Raw genomic sequence first — 15,297 nt, forward strand, 5'->3', positions numbered from 1 at the left:
TGAGCTTGGATTCAGCATTAATCTTCAATTTCTTCACGACTTCAAGACGAGCATATAAATCTTTTAAGTGGGTGACTTCATCTTGAACAGTTGGGCATTTCTTCAAAATTTGACTTTGAACGCACGTTCGGTGTGGAGGCTTCATGAAAAGATTCTTGAAAATTAGCACTTTCATTTTTGAGAATCTTCAGAGAGAATAACAGAGAGAATGAATCTTCTGGATCACTTCAGCAGGTTCATAGATAGCAGCAAATTGATTGAGGAGGCTTCAATGCAATCTGTCACATATTCTTCAAATACAACTTTACCATGCTTTTGGGGTTGAAAGATTGAATGTTGAAAGAATAATCTTCATTTCTTGTTCCTTCGAATGAATATTCTTCAACAATCACTGATGAAGACTTGCCTTATAAAATCTCGATACAGTCTCCATGAGTCTCCTCTACATCTGAATTTACTTTTCAAGACAAAGAAAATTTCGAGATAAAAACAAAACTAAGAGAAAACTTCGCACATAATATTTTTGGATTTTTCATATTTTCTGAAAAAAATAAAACATAAACAAAAATATTTTTTGATTTTTTGATTGTTCCGAAAAAAAAAAACAAAAATAACACTATTTTTGGATTTTTTTTATTTTTGTTTGAATTTTTTTTTATAAAATATTAAATTCTCCCACTAAATGTGTGCATAGAGGAAAACTATGAATAAATTTAACAAAAAACAAAAATAATAGCTAACTTTAAGACTGATTTAGGATCAAAGTTGTCAGGCAATTCAATATTGTTTATCAGGATACACATGCATGCTTAGATCTGGTCAATCACTGGTATTGAGGTGCACTTAAACACAAAGGATATTTGACAAATTGGATAGATTATAAGTGACAAGACATTGTACCTATATTCCTAAATGGACCATTTAACTGACGATGAACAAGGATATTGTTGTCCAATTAAATTAAGCAGCAAGATCTACAGACAACCTATTAAATGATTCAACTTTAGATGAACTAGAATGTGTTTCCCACTTCCTGATATACCCTGACAATCAAGAACTTCCACTGAACTCTTTACTTTAGGTGAGTAGACAATCATTAAGAAAGAAGTCAGATATAGAAGTGCATGTGTTGTATCCCAGGTCAGATGTCTTCCAATCATGTAGAGGGAAAAACATATGACTAACATAGATTAAGGGTTAGAGAGATAGTAGGGTGCATATGTTGTGTCACACGTCGGATCTTCCGATCAAGTAAAGGGGACAGGATATTACTAACAGATAGAAAGAATTTCATAGATAAGGATATGCATAGAGATAGAGTTTCATATGTTTCATTCTAGGTCGAATATGTTCCAATCACGCAAAGGAAGCAACATATGACTGACAGATAGAAAGCAAGAAAATAAATTGCTACGTACCTACTTTATCAGAACCCCCAGTTACCCTATTAGTGCCTGAATTAAGGTCATGAGACCATACATCAAGGAAATGTTAAACGAAATCTCTAGATAAATATGATTTTAATATATCATGCAGATTCTCATGTTTATCTCATTGCTCAATCTACCCAAGCGTCGTATTGTCAGTCCAAATGAGACTATCTAAGTCTATACTGTCATGTCCTTTCGATTGTCAAACTATGTCTAGTCCTTTTAAATCCTTCGTGCCTACCAGCATATTGAAAACAGAGTCTAAACAATTCAGATTCAGTACCTTACACTAGTTTAGACTTCCCTTTATCACTTAATCTTGATATCACTTCCCAAATAATACTTACAAATGAAAACTATAAGAAAATAAAAGATTGTCTTCAAAACGAATCATTTTAAGAAAAAATCAGGAGTATCGATAAAAAAAACTCAAACCGTAAGTCACCAATTGAATTTGAATCCAGATGATCTGAGAACAGCATGCATAATTCAATCTCAGAACATATCCGAAAATTCTTCACATTGTTAAGCACAACCCCCATTTGTGATCCTTTCCTTTCTTCCTTCCCGCAAAGGACACATACATTCAAACAAAGTTCTTAATGTTGTACATTTGAAAGATGTCCCCTATCATGTGCTTGGAACAACCACTATCAACAACCCGAAGTTTAATGATACGCCTCCATAGCTGCTCTAGCACAAAGTGCGGGATTAATTGGTCTTTGGAACCCAGTCCATTTTGAAACTGGGTTGACCTTTGTCATCTTTGCAAGGTACTCTCTCCCATGACATATCATGTTTATCACAAACAGAAGATGAAGAAATGTTAGAATCATTTGAAGATTTGGGAGTGTGAACCTTCAGTACCCATCTATAGTTGGTTTTAACCCATTTCTTGTTCGATCATTTGGGTGCTTTATCGCTTGCTTTTGAGCTTAAAGTCGATCGCTGAGATGACTTTGACCTAACTGGTCTTGGTTTCACTAGAGCATCTCTTGAATTTGGCTTCTTGGCCAACATTCCCTTCTTGACCTTGGGAGTTTGATTCTTGGCCTTTTGCGCATTCCAGTCACTATTACAGGATTGTGACCATGAAGGGTTTCCTTTAGAGAATCTTCTTCTTGACACATTCTGCCATCCTTGTGCATAGTAGGGAACATATGCGCGATTTGGACAATTTTTGGCTATGTGTCTAGGTGTTCCACAGTGAAAACATATATGTTTCTTCACTTGGAAGTTGTTTCTGCCTGTCCCTGGCAGCACACCCTTACCTTGTCTCTGATTGTTCCCACAAGCACACTTGCAACAAGCAGTCTACTTCGCTTGTTTTAGTGGCCCGTATTTACCAACAGCAGGTTGATTAGAAGCAACAGATTCAGAGTTCAAGGAAACATTGGTTTGACAGTCAACAGAATCAATAGAACTAGAATTGTTTCTGTTCTCCTTGTTCTCATCTTCTACTACTTGACCTGCACATGAAGTAGAAACAATAATATCTTTCACCTCAATATTCTCAGTTGGCCACACTGAGTAGGTATTTCTTCCTCATTTGTTTCAAGGGGTGGGTTATAATTGTCATTAAAAGGAGGTGGTACACTGTGATACCCTAGACCCTTAGTTTGATTATCTTTAAATGCTAATTGTTTTTCAATCATGGATGCAACTACCTCACTTGACACATCAAATTTCTTAAAGGTAAAATCTACATCTTTATATTTAGCTTTTAATGCGTCAAGTTTGGCATGCAAGTTAGCAAGTTGTTCCTTAACATATTTATAATTCGCACATTTGTTACTATATTCGTCTTGAAATTTTCTAAAGTCCTTGGTTTTTGCCTCTAGTTGTGCTTTTAAGGGTTTTTGACCTTTCCTAAGTGTATATCCTTGATATTTAAGGTCCTCATTTTCTCTTTTTAATATATCGATTTGATCACGGACAAAATTGATTGTAGCTTCACAAGATTGAGAACTTCATCGACTTCGGTGTTTGAAGAACTCATTGTTTACCAAAAATACCCTTTGACTTGAAATCTTGAAAGTCAACCTTAAAAGTCAAATTTAAAAAGTCAAACTTAAATGCCAAACGTGAAATTTTGAAAGTTAAACGAGAAAGTCAAAGTTTAAAGTCAAAGGTCAAACTTTAAAGTCAAAGTCAATTTTTAAGGTCAAAAGTCAAATTAGGAAGTCAAAAATGAAAACTCGAAGCTTTATGCGAAAAATGAAACTTAAAAATTAGAAGAAATGATTTTTGGGCTAAAAATGTCAAAAATCGGAAATTGTAACAGAAAATGTGAGGCTACTTGAACTTAACTGGGAAAATGTTAAATATGTGGCATACTAGACCGTTTGGTAAGATTGTGGGTTGTGTGTGTGAGACGCAAGTTCGATCTTTGTCCTACCGAGTTTTTTATATATATATTCACCACTGAACAAGAACTAGGCCACAAGTGAGAACCGCAAACGAAGCCGACCGAACACGTGCGAGGCCTCGCACCGAGAACTCTTGCATGCGAAAATTGATTTCGGTCACTGGACGCTCCACCGAAAATGCTTCGTACACGTTCCACCGAAAAGGCTTCGGACACGCTCCACCTTACCACAATCGTGTTTCCGACCGCAAATCCTAGCCGATGTGCAAAAATGGCCGCTGGGAGCTCGCAAATCTCGTCCAAAAACACGTTTTTTTTCACTTTTTAGCTCCAAAACTCGATCAAAAAGTCATTTTTATGAAGAACACTAAGAACAAACCCCCAATATTTTGTCAAAAACTATCCAAAAATGCCAAATCCTTCAAGAAAAAATCCAAAAACGCTCAAGATCTTGCCAACATGATTGATACAATCTGAGCTCGGATACCAACTGTAAGTCCTAAAAAATCGGTTGATGTATCAATCTAATCCACATGATGGTGCGGAATCCCAATCAAGTGGATGATGCAAGATGAAATGGAGATGAAGAAGAAGAAGAACTAGATGAATCTTCAATGTATTGATGATATGAATGATGATCCAACATAAGATTCACACACGCACACTTCTTCTCTATAATTTTCTCTCTCTAGAACTTTCATCCTTACAATATGGCCCTTATTGTGTCTCTACCCACTCCTCACCCTTACTTCTATATAAAGGTATGGACCCAAAGTATAAAGCCCCAACCGAAAACCCAATTGCTTGACAGAAAACACATGAGTTTTCAGTCCAAGCTACAAATAAACCCAATAATATTTTCACCCAAGACTAAAAACAATAAATGCTTAGAAAAGCAAAGTATAAACCAACTTTTAGACCCAACAATAACAGCCAAAATTTCCAATAATTTTTTTTTCATTTTTAATTAACCAAATCATTTTCATAAGAAATAAAATCCCAACCACATTTGTTTTCAAAAACCCATAACATCAAATAAATTATTCATAATATCAGAGTGTCCCAAATAAAACGTTAGAGAGTGCATGTCGCGCCATCACGCCGGGTTCTTGCCCTTAGATCCTAAAGTACATGAAACAACCAAAAAACTTTAAGCTAATGATTAGTGTGTTCCCAAAGCGTACCCCATATAATCCATATTGTCCTATAATCCATATCAATCAGATAAACCATGCATATAAACATATAGGGATGTCGTGGGCTCCCCCCAGGGTCTTACACCTATGTGTCATGGGCTCCCCTATGGTCTTTACCCGGACTGTCATGGGCTCCCCCACATGGTCTAATATCCAAGTGTTATGGGCTCCCCCATGGTCTTTACCTAGAATGTCATGGGCTCCCCTACATGGTCTGATAACCAAGTGTCACAGGCTCCCCCAGGGGTCTTCCATGCAAGTATCAGAAAAAAACTGGCATATCACATACCACATAATCAAAAAGCATACCACATCACACATAATGGGCCAGCCTTGGTGCCTTCGACCCATTGGTATAGTGAGGAGACTTACCTCACAAAAATGATGAACTGATAAGATCAAATCCCGATTCACAGCTCCAAACTCAACTGCCTACAAACATCGTGTGACCTACTTTCTCAAAATCCAGAAATATCACAGATGCCCCTAAAGTCAAGCTTGGTCAACAACAGTCAAAGTCAAAGTCAACGTCAATAATCCATGTTGACCCAACTCGTCGAGTGCACTTGTTGAATTGTCGAGTTCCTTCAATTCTCAGAAAATCGGGAAAAACCCTAGTCAACTCACTAAGTCATCTTATCAACTCGTCGAGTTTGAATAATGTCCATAAGATCGGGAAAACCTCGAGCCAACTCGTCGAGTTCCCCTATGAACTCGTTGAGTTCTCTTATCTGTCAACCCATTTAATGTATTAAGCCCTTTTTTCTTGAACCCTAAGGTTCCAAACTTCAGATCCCTAACCATAGAAATGTCTAGGAGGGTAAAGGTTTCAACTTTACCCCCAAAGGTCTTCCAATAAGCTTTAGACCCAAACCTTAGCTCCTTTGAGGAGGGTCTTGACCTATTAAACCTCTAACCCTTTGCTTCAATGTTTCATATTGCAGATATGAGGTTCTAGGGTGGTTTAATCATGTAAAGCTTCTAACTTTACATCCATGCATGGCGTTAAGGGAGATACAACACTCCAACATGGCTTAGTAAGAGATTTAGGGCATGAGGGAAGGTCATGACTTAATAAAAATGGCAACTTTACGTCCCAAGAGACCATGAGGTGTCCAGATCTGAATTCATAGCTTCAAACCATGCTGAAGTCCATGAATGACCCATGAATAAGCTAAAATGACACAAAACCCTCTAATGGAGTGATCTTGTAAATGAATGATCAAGGTATCAGCTTTATACCTCAATATGAATGCCTCAACAGTGAAGATACCGGATCTACAACCTCTTTCTTTAGCTATGTACTTCCTCCTTCAAGCCTCTTCAAACAAACACCAAGAATGCACTCTTTAAGCTCTCACACACTTACAATGATAGGAAAATCACGAACTAGGGTTTCTCTGGACAAAGGGGGTGATGAGGGAGGCTAGCAAAGGGGTTTAAGGCCTTTTAAATAGGGTGAAAACCCTGAAAATTAGGGTTTTCCTTTGGGGCTCCCCAACTTGTCGAGTTGAGTCCTTAAACCCGCATCCAAAAGAATTTATACACGACGAGTTGGAGCTTGCCAACTCGTCGAGTTCCAGCCCAAAACCCTAAAATATTGAGAAATAAATAATACTTGGACCAAGCGTTACACAAGAGTTTAAAACTATATCAAAATCCAGATCCATCACTTCCAACTATAAAGGTAATTTGGGCATCCATAAAGTTGGCAACTTTATGGAACCCCAACACTCCAAGTAGCCTAAACATGAAGAAAAGCACAAGAAAACCTAGATGTAAGCAAACAGAATTATAATGTTTGGTACATGAGGACTTACAAGAGTCTTAAAATGTGTACAAAGAGGATAGGGAGGGTTTCTTGCTGAAACAAAGCTTCAAGGGTCACCTTCTTCTTCTTTAAAACACCACTAATCACCATAAAAGCTTAAAAGTTAACAATAGAGGTCGAGGTTTGCTTTAGAGGATGAGGGAGAGTGTTAGAGGCTAAGACTGGGAAACCCTAGCCATCGCATCCCTTAAATAGCAGCATAAACACCGAAATTAGGGTTTGCCATTACACGGATGTCACAACGTGGCAAATAGTCTGTCACGCCGTGGCACTTACTTAACCTCCGCGTATTCTTTGGCCAAGGCCACGTCGTGGGAACTCATTGACCATGTCGTGGCCAGTAAAACCCAAAACTTTAAATAATAAAACTTTTAAGAGGGACATACTAGAAACTCGATGTTACAGTGTTGCTATGATGATATGATTTATCATGTTTAACAAAACAAGTTTGGTTTTGTGAACTATTGGTGATTTCTTACCATCAATATTATTTAAGTGTAATAGGATTAAATTTATTGAGCAAAAGTGATCTTGTTAAATATTGAACAAGTTAGGATGGTGCAGGAATGCACACTTCTTCAATTTTTTAAGATTCAAAGTACATTGTTATTTAGGGGCGAAGCCCCTAAACGAATGGGGTCCGGGGACAGCGCCCCTGGGAGCGGGGTCCAAAGGGCGGCTGTAACACCCAGTTCCGAAAGTATTCGTTTCTGGTTTCAGAGGCCAGGGTATAAGTGATTCGGACTTTTATGGGTTTTGGGTTTTATTCGAAAGGTACTAAGGCTTGGGTGTGTAGTTAGGAGCGTAGGGCTTCTTGTCACCTTTTTCGTGGGTATAAAGTTCATCGGAAACGGACTTAGAATGAAGGAGTTTTATCACTTTGAAGTTATTGGCAATATTGGTCCTTAATTGAGAAAGATGGCAAGAAAGGACCATGCATGCAAGGTGGCCAGCGCGAGAGTACGCCCAGCGTAATCTGGTGTACGCCCAACATAGAAGGATTAAGTGATCACGGGTGTTGGACACGTACGCCCAGCGTACGAGAGGTACGCCCAACATACGCTCAGAGACCCTAAACCCTAATTTTAGGGTCAAGCACTATATAAGGAACATTAGGACTCAAACCCTATCCCCTTATCAGCCTCCCCAACCTCATAAAAACCCTAGAACGTCTCATACCTTCATTCTTGTGTGATTTTGATCTTGAGAAGCCCGTCTTGGTGGTTTTAAGCTTGGAAGAAGAAAGAGGAAGTTGGCAAAGAAGGACTTGGGTAGCCTGAGCTCATAGAGTCGGGATAACATCATCATTTAGGACTCTTTGGAGGTATAAAGTTCATAATTTTCCTCAAGCATACTTAGATCTAGTATAGTGTGGTTTTGAAGTCATTTTGGTCCCAAGTATCGAACTTTATGGTTCAAATTCGATTTTTGGACTTAGAGTTGCCACTCTCAGTTCTAAATGAGTCCCTAAGGCAGAAATTTGCCATCTTGAATGTCTTATTGGGATCATGCATAAGTTAAGATCATTTTTATGGGAATGGAATGTTATTTTGGAGTTTGGGCTCATTAGGGCCATGAAAAGTCACCAAGTCGGTTATTTTATGGATTTAGACGTTGAAAAGGACTTGGATCTAAGATTGTAGCTTCTGGATTAGAGTATTAAGCACTTAATGGGTAAGTGACTTATCGGGGGAGTACGCTGAGCGTACATGCAGGTATGCCCAACGTACACACCATTTAGCTTGTACGCTTAGCGTACATAGGAGTACGCCCATCGTACTCATCATATACGGGTTTGGCTTGTTTTGGGTCTCAGTTTGGGCCATGTAGGGGATTTTGGTTCTTTGGGCCTTAGTGGGCCATCAAAAGTCAGATAATGTGGGCCAAGAAGATGTTTGGGTTTAGGGTAAGGCCCATTAGAGGGATAGGCCCAATTTAGCAAATTGGGTCATTAGTGGGCTACTAGGGGGCTTGGGAAGCCTACCTAGTGTTGGGCCATTTTAGAACATGGTTTGGGCCTTAGATATGGACCAAGTTGGACTAGGGAGTAAAATGGTCATTTTACCCTAAGAAGGATTATTGATTTGGACTATGTGATATCTTGGTATTGGTAGCTCGGGGAGCCGAAGGATCAGCAGTTCGGGGAATTGCCAGATAGCAGCCAGAGGGATATCAGTAGGACTTCAGCGGTGTAAGGTGAGTCTCCTCACTGTGTGCATGGGTCTAAGTCCACAATGTCGGCCCATTATGTTTGTGTTTAGTAGGAAGACTCGGGGGTTAGCCCTAGGCATTAGATGTTATATGTTCCGGATCACGATCCGATGTCGGGCTAGGCCCGAGGAATGTTAGTATGCAAGAGGTCTTTGTGATTCTTGCATGTGCTAGTACGATAGGTTCCGGACTAAGGTTCGATGTCGGGGCAAGACCAAAGTATGTTTATATGGTAGTATGTCCCGGACTAGGGTCTCATGTTGGGGCAAGCCCAAGGAAGATTTATATGTGCATGTTAGATTATACTTGTTGTCTTTTTGATATTTGTATGTACCTGGTAGAGAGGTGAGCGTGGGCGGGGGCTCGTATCTCACTAACAATAGGAGTGTGGACAGGGTTCCATAACTCATCAGTAGCAGACCAGGAGCGGGGCCCAAGTTAGGCGAGGCCTTAGTATAGAGGTACAATAGAGTATGTTGCCTTTATGTACTAGTATGTTATATGTTTGTACGTGTATAGCGGGCGAGGCCTAGAGAAAGGCGGGGCCTAAGAGAGACAGATTTGTATATCGAGTGGGGCTCGATGCCAGGCGGGGGCCCAACATGTGGTTATATGTATGGTATGTGGTAGTATGGGGAACTCACTAAACTTCGTGCTTACAGTTTTCAGTTTTGGTTTCAAGTACTTCCGGTATCGGAGAGAAGAGCTCGAGATGACTGCATGGCACACACCAAGAAGTTTAGCCTGTGATGTATTACTCTGATAAAATAAGCATGTTTTGAATTAATACATCAAAAATCAGATTTTTAGAAAATGAACTCATTTTGACCATTTTCCTTGAGATCCGTTTTTATGACTGGTTTGGCGATTTTATGACAGTTTGTAACTGTCTTGTGACAGTTTTCAAACAGGAATGAGATGACCGTTTTTTGGTCATTTTCTGGTACAATCTTTTTATTCAAGAACATTTCACATACATTCTTTGATTTCGTAATTTCTAAATTTCATCCAATTGAGTGTTCGATATGTACCTTCGAAATAGTTCAATTTGATAGTAAATCATGACTTTCAGATAATTCAAACAATCTGTTCATCTTCTATTTCTAAGATGAACTCCTAAAGAATTCAAAGGAATTAGAATCTATTGAGTTCCTATGCATTAAATGTTTGATTTCCAAACCAATGAAACTCATATGGATACATTCAAAATCCATGTTTTAAGGGATTTTATCATTCCTATAAGAGGGAGGTAAGAGTTGTAATTCATTCTTCTATTTTTGGTTGAAAAACTGGATTGTCCTAATAAATACACAAATAGACAAATATATTCTTCTGTTTCACACAATTCACATTTCGATTTCATTGATTCATTCATATAAAAACTAAACACATGACAACTTATACCGTGTTTGGATGCAGTTTGTTCATATTTCAATTCATTTGACAAATTTCATTTCAAAAAAACATTATCTTAATCACATGTATTGTGACGGTTACGCATTTTTTTTTTATCATTTACTTATGTGCACAGGATTCCAACACAAATGTTATGGCTAAATAGTCACTTCACGTCACTAATTTGAGTTTGAAGTTACAATCTTACCCCTCACAAGTTGTACAATCTAATAAGGTACGTTACAATATTTTACCTCTTTTACCTCTATGAAAATGGTACGATCAATAATTGTACAATAAACAAAGCATTCCAAATCGACATCATTTCACACGATACTTTTCACATTACCTTTCGGTTTTACGGTTTTACGGAACTTTATTGTTGTTTTGTCTTTTACATAAATATAGGATACGGATTCACAATGCATATCATAAGCTCTTTTTTATAATTTTATTAACATGCTTTTGACATATTAGAATATATGTTCTATTAAAAGCACTAGGAAATAGGCATCTCAATAAGACTTATTGTATTGTCTTTCTATCACTTTTTGTGATAGGTAACTAGCTTGCGGCTAGAAAGACCAAAGTGAGAATCTCTTGTTGTAGCAAAACATATGCCCACAAAAGCCAAAAAGATTATTCTCATGTCAAACACCTTCAAGATACTTGCATTATTAGTGTACACTTGAGTTTATTAGTTTTGATTTGATGAAATGACTAATGATTTGTTTATTCATTTCACACTAAATTTGTGTTTCCGTGTGTATTGATTTATGACACTTTTTTAACCAACTAAGTTTGGTATATTTGAATTGATGGAAGTTTTCTTGAAATGATTGATGGGTTTGAAAATTTGAAGAAAATTCAAATGGAAGTTGTTTGTAGGAAAATGAGATCAAGATGAAAACATGGTTGTTTACTAGTAATTATAATGAGTTTAGATACAATAACTGTCTCATCTAAATTAAGCATCTAGTTTTCCCAAATCCGTTTTGGAGGGATCAAGGAATCAAACTTACAATTGTTCATCGCCATTTTTGTTCTTCTGTGTTGTTCATCATTCTTCAGGTGCTTCGAGTTCATCATACGGAGATGAATCAACAACAGCAAGCGTTAGAGTCGGCATACAGCTCTCCGATCGAGCAAGTGCGCCGGCGCCGGCGCCGGTGTTCTTCGTCGGACTACTAGGCATAGACCTCAAGGATCTAGGTGAATCCAAACTTCGCCGGAGAATCTGTCTCATGGCGGCGATTAAATGAACCGCCGGATTAGGCGGCGGACCAGATGACTTCGACGCCCTACAAAACGTCATGTGACGCGTCATCGCTTCCTCGGTGGTGATCAGCCGTTCGCTTCTCACTATTTCGTCTTTCACCGCCTCTCCACATAAACCGCAGATCCATTTCCCTTGATACCTTTCTCGAATTCTCTCCATGTACGCCGGCGTACACTCCTCCGTCAATCCACAACAATCGCACTCGGCAAACTCTACTTCCATCGTCGGAGCATTCAGATTCGCCGCCACTGACTGTGATTCCGTCGCAGGCATCATCATCGTAGCAGACATTCCTAACAAAATATTTACAGAAACTATAAGCAACATTAACCAAAATCACAATCAAATTCCACTAACAAACCAAATCAACTTACCAGAAGAAGCAGATAAGTCCGATAAGCTAACAATTTCCTCCAGTCTCCAGATATAAACACACTTGCATATATATTTACGCAAACACTAACAGCAAGAAAAATTCTTGGTGAAGACGAAAATTATCGTCGATTATCTCTCCTTTTCCCACTCTCCTTCTTCAACCTTGGATTTTTCTGGAAAAATGAGGAAAAATCTGAAAGACATTTCAGATTGCGCTCTTGCGCCTCACGACAACAATCAAAATCTAGATGAAACAATCTCAATCTGAACCTCCGAATCAAAATCAACCTGAAAACAGGGGAGTTTATTAGAGCGAGAGAGATGAGAGATGAGAGAGGAAGAGAGAAATGGAGGGGAAGAGTAGGGTGGACAAAAGGGAGGATGAGAGAGAAATTTATTTATGATTTTGTAGAGGGGTGTAAAATGAAAAATACTCAATGATTAGGGGTATATTCCACTTGGAAAATGGGAATAGAATAATTTCCACGTCAATAATGGGTGCTGTCAAGTAGCCTTGTATAATACTAAAAAATTGCCAGCTGGATATAATCGCCGCTAGGGGTATGTTCGTAATTTTATTAAAATATTGTTCGTAAGGGGAGATTTCCTTCTATACTGGTTACCTAATCACCACTCGTTTGTTGCCACATGGACGTGGCCAACGTGTACATCCAATTATCCAGATCAGCATGAGAACCATTCCATGTTATTTTAGTGCAAATCCTAGGAAATTATGTTCTGATTTCGCATAATATGATTATTTTTAAGTCATCATTTATTATGTTTTTAAAATATTCGATTGCTTAATAAGTTTCCATTTTTAATTGCAATTTGAATACATTTCCTTTTTTTGTTCATAAGCAATAATTAATTATCAAATCCTTGCCTTATTTTTTTTGTTGAGCTTGTTGTGTACGTTTTATCAATAAAGATTTTGATAGATTTATGTTATTTATAGTAAAACCACAAGATATAACTATTTGAGTGGATTTGACGGAATTTTAGTTTCGTAGAAAGTTGATTGTATGTTATAATAAAACTTAATTTGGATCATAATCAATAATTAGTTTGATTCGACTAAACTTTATCGTAATCAATAAAAGATTTTCTATAGTATAATATGTAATGTAGTTATCCATTTTATGTTTCGATTATGTACCTATGGTTGTGAATAGTGGGTTATCGAATATCATCTTTTGTTATTTTATATTTGTTTTCGATATGATTGGTTTTATCTGTATATTTATAGCTTAAATACATTTTCATAAAACATTATTTTTTCGAAGGGTATCCTAATTCTGCGGAGCCCGTGTAGGCACCTCCTCGAAATGCATTTTATTTGTGGAAACAAGCTTTTTGATGTCAATATTTTGGAAAACACACCCAAAATATGGGTGTGTTCGGCACAGAGCGTTTGGAGCGTCTTAGAGCTTCTAGCTTCTAACGTTTGACAAAACGCTCCGTTTAAAACAAAAAGTCTCGTTTGGCACTACAAGCTTCCAGCGTTTAGTTTAATCAAAACGCTCCAAATCCAAATGCTATTTCATGTAACGTTTAACAAAACATTACAAGCTACAAGCAAACCGCTACCTGCTACAAAATACCCGCTACCAGCTAGCTTTTCCGAACACGCCCTATGTCTATTTGAGCCAAAATCTCAATATCTATTTATATCATGTTATATTCTATAAGTCATTTTTACCAAACACTATTAATTTATAAGTTAGCTTATCAACTATAAATTAGCTTATCAGCTAAAAATTAATTTTTGCCAATATATATGGAAGTTGGTTACTAGAATCAAGCACAAAAAAATCAAGTTGGAGCTGATTCTTGTATGGGAGGGGAAAAGAGATGTGAGCATCCTTAAGAGCATCAATTCGATTTTAGGTAAAGAAATCAAACATGTAGTTATTCTTGAAGAAAATTAATTAGGCCTTGAGATACTTGAATCAAGAGTATAAGATTCCATGACATTCGGTAAAACAACAATCATCTTGTTCATTACCAATCTTAAACAAAATAGTTGGAGCCCTAAAGCCTTAAAAAGCAAGTATTCATACTTTTCGCTAGAATTAGCAATATGTGCAGCATCGTAAAAAATAAAACGAAAGTGGTGAAATTGTTTAGCGCTTTCACCACTCATTAAATCTTCATAACAATTTATCACTAAGTAGTATCCATGTTTCACATCTTTCCTACACCGAGACAAAATATACTGTGGATGGATTTCTTTAACATCCTTTGTAAGATCATCCCTTATGATCTGATGAATCAAACACTCTACACGGTCGTCAGCGTCAGTGTATACTCTACAACCAGCGCAAGCGTATAAAGTTTATCAACATTAGTGCTTAGTATAGTTATTCTATATAATCTTTTTGTATATTAGGTAATGATATAGATAAATACAAAATAAATAGCAGATCTGGTATCTTTATTATGAAAATCGGTTCTTAGTATAGATATGATACAATCCCTTAAATCATGGGATTCAATGTATAAATTAGTATATAATCTACATTAGGGTAAACCCTAATGTAGAGTTAGATAGTTCGGATTTGTGTCAATCGTCTTTGTAACTGATGAGGAATGGTCCACTAGTGTGGCCTAGACTGCTCTAGTGCGCCAGCTTGGCCCGACGCGCCCCTGCCAGCCCTGCCTGGCGTTCCCTTGTCAGCCCCTGCTGGGGACTCCCTTGCCAGCCCTTGTTGGGGAATCCCTTAACAGCCCTGTTGGGGACTCTCCTGTCGGCTCGGCCAGATGCTCCCCCGCCTGGCACTCCCTTTCCATCCTCTCCCGGTGTGCGCCCGCCAGCCCTGCCTGGGGCGCGCCCACCAGCCCCGCCCGACGCCTCCGGGCGGCTTTCCCAACTCCTTACTAGTTAGGCCTGAATTGGGCTGGCCCAAGGCCTGACCTAATTGTCCCCTATATAATGAATAGTACCTCCTCCATGGAGGAGGTCCCTTTCCCTAGACTCTCCCTAAGTGGTTCAGCCACCACTAGACTTCCCCATGGCTCAGCCGCCACTATACTCCGGCCGGGTGGCTCAGTCGCCACCCGCCGCCGTCAGCCACCACCAGCACCAAGATGGTTCTCTCCAGCTATGGAGGACCATCTCAGATCTTCTAGCTGATCTAACTTGACCTTCGGAGCCCGCTCCCGGGGCATAGTCCCTGGGGCGGCTCTAACACGTCTCTCTGATGGTGACT

The 15,297-nt window shown here is 38.5% G+C and overlaps 1 protein-coding gene across 1 annotated transcript; it reads right to left on the bottom strand.

The window, feature by feature from the left end:
- Positions 1-11,329: 11,329 nt before the first annotated feature.
- On the bottom strand, positions 11,330-12,462 carry LOC111902715 (uncharacterized). Its single transcript, XM_023898529.3, has 2 exons — positions 12,085-12,462; positions 11,330-12,003 (listed from the first exon to the last, which is right to left on the bottom strand). The coding sequence occupies exon 2, from the start codon at positions 11,999-12,001 to the stop codon at positions 11,492-11,494; it is 510 nt and encodes a 169-aa protein (XP_023754297.1). The 5' UTR covers positions 12,002-12,003; positions 12,085-12,462; the 3' UTR covers positions 11,330-11,491.
- Between the last annotated feature and the right edge of the window lie 2,835 nt (positions 12,463-15,297).

Source organism: Lactuca sativa, chromosome 4 (genome assembly GCF_002870075.4).
Source record: "Lactuca sativa cultivar Salinas chromosome 4, Lsat_Salinas_v11, whole genome shotgun sequence".
Classification (NCBI taxonomy): Eukaryota; Viridiplantae; Streptophyta; class Magnoliopsida; order Asterales; family Asteraceae; genus Lactuca; species Lactuca sativa.

Excerpts from the sequence above, each read along its gene's own strand:
- LOC111902715 (XM_023898529.3), bottom strand. The coding sequence starts at position 12,001 with ATGTCTGCTACGATGATGATGCCTGCGACGGAATCACAGTCAGTGGCG.